Source organism: Alosa pseudoharengus, unplaced genomic scaffold (assembly GCF_046254945.1).
Source record: "Alosa pseudoharengus isolate Yale_2024_CS ecotype anadromous, Long Island Sound unplaced genomic scaffold, YU_APseudo_1.1 YU_APseudo_1.1_scf_8, whole genome shotgun sequence".
Classification (NCBI taxonomy): domain Eukaryota; kingdom Metazoa; phylum Chordata; class Actinopteri; order Clupeiformes; family Clupeidae; genus Alosa; species Alosa pseudoharengus.
The window spans coordinates 11,997,222-12,003,471 of record NW_027468870.1 but is presented as its reverse complement, the minus strand read 5'-3'; the positions used below and the strand labels follow the sequence as shown (position 1 = coordinate 12,003,471).

The 6,250-nt window shown below is 41.6% G+C and overlaps 1 protein-coding gene across 1 annotated transcript; it reads right to left on the bottom strand.

Moving 5' to 3' along the window:
• Positions 1 to 80: 80 nt before the first annotated feature.
• tmem185 (transmembrane protein 185) lies at positions 81 to 6,220 on the bottom strand. The gene is made up of 7 exons (XM_076274091.1): positions 6,044 to 6,220; positions 4,819 to 4,995; positions 4,277 to 4,484; positions 4,050 to 4,133; positions 2,746 to 2,922; positions 2,497 to 2,620; positions 81 to 2,352 (listed from the first exon to the last, which is right to left on the bottom strand). The coding sequence occupies exons 1-7, from the start codon at positions 6,079 to 6,081 to the stop codon at positions 2,111 to 2,113; spliced, it is 1,050 nt and encodes a 349-aa protein (XP_076130206.1). The 5' UTR covers positions 6,082 to 6,220; the 3' UTR covers positions 81 to 2,110.
• Between the last annotated feature and the right edge of the window lie 30 nt (positions 6,221 to 6,250).

Here is a 6,250-nt window from a genome sequence, read left to right as displayed (position 1 = left end):
TTTTAAAAATAACATTTTAATCGAAATATTATAAAATAGTAGACTTAAAGAAATAAAATAATTTGATCACACACAAAATGTTATATTTGAATGTATGGTGTTTGACTTTTTAATTAGAGTATGCATGAGGGATACGGAGAGACAGAAAGAGCCGACTGGGAGAGCGTGAGGGCAGTAACATTGGTCCAGGGCAGATTAAAAACAGAGGTCATGTCACCCCCTCAGACCAGCTGAGAGTCAAACAAACCAAAACATTGACAACAGCAAATGGAAAACAGATCTGTTTTAACACTTCAAAAGTACATTACTGAATGAGAGAGGGAGATAGAAAGGAAAGGAAAGGGGAGGGAAATGATTGAGGAGGGAGAAGAAAACAAAGGAGAAGGAACTACAGAGTGAAAACAAAAGAGTAAGAGAAAAGACAAAAGGAGAAAAATGTGCACCAGGATGTGTTTGTGTTTTTTAATGCCAACTTGGAATGTGACAATTGCATGTGTATATATATATATATATATATATATATATATATATATATATATGGAGCTTGGCTGAGTGGCATTCCATAGTTTGCATGTTGCTGATGACGCCAGTAATCATACTGGAGTTACAACCACATCTGCAGCAGGTTGTTGATAAACATCAAAACCACTATATGGAACACTTCATAAGTGCATTTTTGGCAGGGAAACAGAATCATACACCTTTGAATGCAAAAGCAAAACAAAAAACTTCAATGATCAAAGGGGGAAAAGTATATATCGAGGGGTATATAAATGACTCCCATGCTTTAGTCAAACTGGTCCAGAAAAAGAGGTTGGAGGGCCTTCTTGGTCAAGTCAGGCATCTCTACTGAACCTACAGGACACATTTAGACACATGCAGGGGGTACACTCTTACTCTAGATTGCCTCCTGCACTCTTAAAAATGCTCAATTCCAGCAGTGCTCTATGGCAGAACCACACACACAACTCGTTTCTGTAGAGTTCATTTCTCAGGTTGTCAGTTTTAGTTCAAAGGGAGCTATGCGTTTCTGCCAGTGTGAACTATAAAAACTATACACCAAAAGAGATGTCACTCTTTGTTTGCATCAAGGACAAAATAACTGATCCCACTGCAACTACTCGTAGTGATACATTTGTTAGTTACTATTTGGTCTTCTGCAAGGTTGGCCACGTTGGAAAATGTTACCGACTAGTTCACAAGAATTAAAAGGCATTCTGTCTTATGGGCAGTCACAACTCAAAAACTTGCTCAACTTGTCCAATTCAGAGGCCACGCACATTCAATTGAAAAGTCCTTCAGCCAAATGAAATTAAACGGCAACTGAACACAAAATGATTAGAGGCTCTTGCAACGCCGCAACAAGGTACACAATATAAATTCATCAGATACACTGACGATGCTACATGGCTGACGAAATGCTTTCCTTTGTTGACATGAGCACAGTGGTTCAGTAAATGGTCTGGGGTGATGGTGGTACTGGGATGAGCCTGACATCCATCTACACTGAGACCTAGTAACTACATACCTGTCCATTATGAAGTTTAACTGTTGGGTATTCAACTTATCTCCTTATTCATCTCTTAACGAATGAACACACGAAAAAAAACAGAACAAGGGAGGTGCATAACAGTAGCATAGTCATACAAGGTTTAGGTCAGTAGAATAATATATATTCCAAGTCAAACTATGAACAGGGTGTGTGTTTACAGATGCAAAAATGTTGCTGGGGATGTCCTCTTCAAGAACGAGTCAAAACCAAAGTGGGCTTCCTCCCATATCGGATCCCCCAATTTCTGTACAAACCAAACAAATATATATAAAAAATAAAGAGGAAAAAAAAGGAAAAGCCATCCCCTTCTCTTTCTTTGACAGAGTGTGGCTGGGCATTTGTCACAGGAGCACACAGTTTCTCAGCCGGTGCCTGCCTCTGTGTCTCTCAGTTTATTCGGATTGTCTGCTTCTATGGAGGATCAGGCTTCGCAAACCTACTAGGATGCAGTTCACTGCGAGCCCCAAAACAGGTGGAGCAGAGCTGCGTGTCTTTCGCCCTCTCAGAGAGGAGCGAGTACGCTGGGAAGGGGGGAGGGGGATGTGTGTGTGTGCTTCTTTAGTCAGGCATGTCGATGCACAATTTGGGTGGTGGCACAAAGTACTTCCCCGGACTCTGCGTGATGACCACGCCAGTCTTCTTGCGGAACATGGGGGCAATTTTGGGTGCCTCATGAGAGGGCATGTCCTCAGACACCTCATCTTCGTGATGCAGGTCGTAGGAGATGTTCCCATACTCCCGGAGGAAGGGGAACAGCTCCAAAAGGAACTGACAAAAGTCCTTGCGTATGCCAAACCACCCTGTTAAAAAATATACAGTTTATGAATATTCCAGCTTTATAAAAATTATGCCTAACATTGATTACTGACAGACATTTAAATCTCTGAAGACAAGTTCTACTGAGCCAGTCTTTTCTCTATATGCTGAGAGGGCTTTATACTTACAGTGGTTGCCTCCTTTCTGGCCAAAGGTGGTTGCCATTAAGGTCACTAAGGATACCCACAGAGGCACAAACACTGGAACATAGTTGGAGTTGTAGTGACCATCCAACTTGTGGACCAAGAGAATCTGGAGGAAAGAAACATAATAAACTAACTATGTCACATATACAAATTAAATCTAAGATAAACATTTGCTAGTATTGATTTGTCACACATAAAAACAGCGATGCCGATCCTGGAAAGAGTGCCCACCTCAAAAGTTAGAAGGGGCACAACAATGGTCATCCAGCTGATCGCCATGGTGATGTGAGTGCGCCGTTGCTCAGCAATAACATCCATGGAACGGAGGAATAACACTGACCAGACAATGTAGTAGAGAACCACGAGGCAGAGAAAAGACATAAGGATCCAGAGAGGAACACAGACCACCTGAGGGAGACAGAGCAAAGTCAACACCGCGCAAACCAGTTATATGACCATGGACAGTGTTTCCCAGAGAATTTAATTCCATTTGTGGTGGTTGGTTTGCAGAATTGACTTGAATGAAACAGTTTTTAACAAATTAGCACAGTATGGTTATGATGCAAACCAGATTTAAGCACAATTTAATACAACCTGGAAAATCATTGTGTGGTGGTCAATGTTGATATTGTGGTGGGCCGCCACAAATAAGTCAATGTATGGGAAACACTGATGGTTACAATCCCAGAAAATATCCATGGACATCTGATTTTTATATCAATAGCAGCTCATTAGCGGGGCTGCACTAACAACTGTATGAAAGCCATAGCACAGGGCTATGAGGTGTATATTATTCACTCACTATTTTCAATCAGTTTTGAAAAGGGTCATGTCCATGACATACACTTTTACTTCTGATGTGAATTGATCTTAAAATGCCCAGACCTCCACATTGAGCATACAGATTTAACAAGCATATCATGTCACCACAATCTTCTGGTCAACTAACCCAGTGTTTTTCAACCTTTTTTGTGCCACGGCACACTTTTGAAACTTAAAATGTCCCACGGCACACTAACATCCTGTGTGAAGAAAAACTAAACATACCATAGCCTAAAATTTCAAATAATACACAGATATGGCCTTATTATGGCATTTGGGTAATTTTTCTGCGGCACACCTGATGATCTCTCATGGCACACTAGTGTGCCCCGGCACAGTGGTTGAAAAACACTGAACTAACCAATCAAATAAATCAAGAGGCCTGAGACTCAGGTGATGCAACAGCTCAAACATCATATGAAAGAATACATAAACACAGGGGCGTTTGGTTGCGGTACTCCCGAAAACCACAAAGTGCCATCCTTCAAACACTGCGGCAAGCACATTTCTATATCCTTGTAACCTTACTGGTCAGACATCAATTTCAATTGTTACCAAACTGCTATAAATAATCCTTGGTCCATAAGGCAGCAGAGTTCATGAATTAGTTTGAAGAGTTGTCATACTTCCTGAATACTGTACATGTCTATTCAGACATTACTTTTTCACAATAGTGGTTCATGTATCTATACATTTGACTTAATAGGACTTACCAGCCAGGGCCAACTGATTATCTTATCCAGCCTCAAGGCGATGAAAATGAACTGGAGAATGTTGACAGAGCAAAGGATCTCCAGCTGGTGACCAAATAAAGAAATGAACGAATGAGTCAGTGAAGGAAGAATAGACTGGAGGGAGCCCTTACAAATCACTGTGACTAATTTCACTGTGACAAGCCACCAGAGACTGGCACTAAAAGGGGGCAGGAGCAGACACTGACCTCCAGGGAGCGGTCGTGCCTAAAGCCCCACACGCACGCCGCCACGGACACAGGCGAGACGAAGAAGAGCGGCATGAAGACCAGCAGCCAGAAGTGGGTGCCCCTCTCCACGCGGGCGCACACCAGCACCTCAAAGGTGAGCAGGAGCAAGTGGATCCCCACAGCAATCAGCATGGCCTTGAACTCCACACAAGTCTCCCCCTCAGCCCTGCACAGCAGCGAGAGATACACTCTAGTTCACAATGCAACATTGTATCTTTGTATTCTTAAACAAATGCTGATATTTCATGGTATCAAATAATAATCCTAGACTAGTGCATAGAAGGGCTATATAGAATTGTGTTGACTTATCAGGTAGCCAGTGAATATTACAGAACTGAGGTTGACCAAAATAACACAAACAACTTGGTATGATATAATAGCCAAGTATAGCCCATTCTTTATAATTTCATTGGCTATTTCAAGAGTTCTATTTACAAGTGGCAATCTCATGGGCAGACTGTATGAACTATAAATGGCCATGCTTTCCCGTAAAGACAAACCTGTACTGGGGGTTGTGGGCCCAGACGCCAGTGCCAACTGAGGCACCAATAATGACCATGAGCTTCCATAGCCAGATTGGTGCAAAGACAGCCCAGTAGCTCCATTCAATAATGCCGTCGAGGCGCAGTGACAACAGCACCGAGAACAGCAACAGGCATGCATAGATAAGAAATTTGCTAAGAAGATAAGAGAAGACAGTTTTCATAGAATTAGAATCATGCTACATCACACTGACACACAAGCACTTCGACCAGCTCCGTTCAACTACAGATATCTCCCATCATGATAGTTCTTCATTCGAGTTTATCGTTCCTGAATAGTTTGACAAACAGCAATAATTTATATATTTAAAAAAAATGTATAACTTGTCAAACATGAACATTATCTAGCTAACTTACTAAGTCATGCCATGACATGTAGTATTCACCCCAGCTTTCAACCAACGTTAACGTTACAGGGCCCAACCATAACTTGCATGCTTGGAGCAAAATAATGACACCGAAAAACAGTACTACAACGCAACCCTTCAAGGTTTTAACTACAACGACAACGTATGCCTTTTTTTCTAGATAACTGAACATTTGGGAGCTTTCATTAGGTTAACGATGATAACCTAAATGCCTGTAATATAGCGTACGTAACGTTACTAGCATTCATTCCAGTTCTATGCTAACGTCAGATGCCCATCTTCCAAAGTTAACGATAACAACCAAACCAAACACATAACAAAAATAAAACGTGACCCTACCCCTTTCACTTCGGCACGTTGCTTGTCTAGCGTTAATATAATTGCTATTCCAGAAACAATGTATCGTTGCTACTAGCTGTTATCGACTGACGAATTAAGCTGACTATGCTAGCTACCCACCCAGCTAATGCAGAAGCTAATGTTGACATAAACGAATCAAGGCAGGAGAATTGATTGTCGCTAACAAGCTAGCTGTCCATGGTTTATGTTTCCATCTTTTGACTGTGGTGACAATTAGCAGCTGCTAAATACTTCACACATGCTGTGAGGAGTAGGAGAGTAGCTATCTTTAGACAGTGTTTGCTAACTTATCAAGCACAGTAGCAGCTACCAAGAAGCTAAGTTACTGCATTATAGTTCCTAGCAAGCTAACTGAATTGGAGCTAAAAACTAGCCTTCTACAGAGTTCCCAACCTAACGTTTGCTACCTAGCATTAACATAAGCTAATGCGAGAGAACTAAATATGTACCCTTACCTGGGGTTGAAATCTTGAAAGAAACCCCTGAGATTCATGATTGCGCGTTTAGTCAAATCATTTCAAATGTTGTAATTATTTGCTTCTGCCAGTCGATTTACCAAGTCAACAAGCAAGACAGCTAAGGTTAGCCAGATGAAATGCCACCGTCCCATAAACACTTGCGTTCCCAATTGGTTTGGCCCAGACTGTGGTTTGGCTAGAGCC

Bases quoted from the DNA above. Each gene is read 5' to 3' on its own strand.
- tmem185 (XM_076274091.1), bottom strand. From the start codon at position 6,081: ATGAATCTCAGGGGTTTCTTTCAAGATTTCAACCCCAG. The intron at 2,923-4,049 runs GTAAGTCCTATT...TGTCTCCCTCAG, and splicing joins TAATCAGTTGGCCCTGGCTG to GTGGTCTGTGTTCCTCTCTG. The intron at 2,353-2,496 runs GTAAGTATAAAG...ATTTTTTAACAG, and splicing joins CCAGAAAGGAGGCAACCACT to GGTGGTTTGGCATACGCAAG.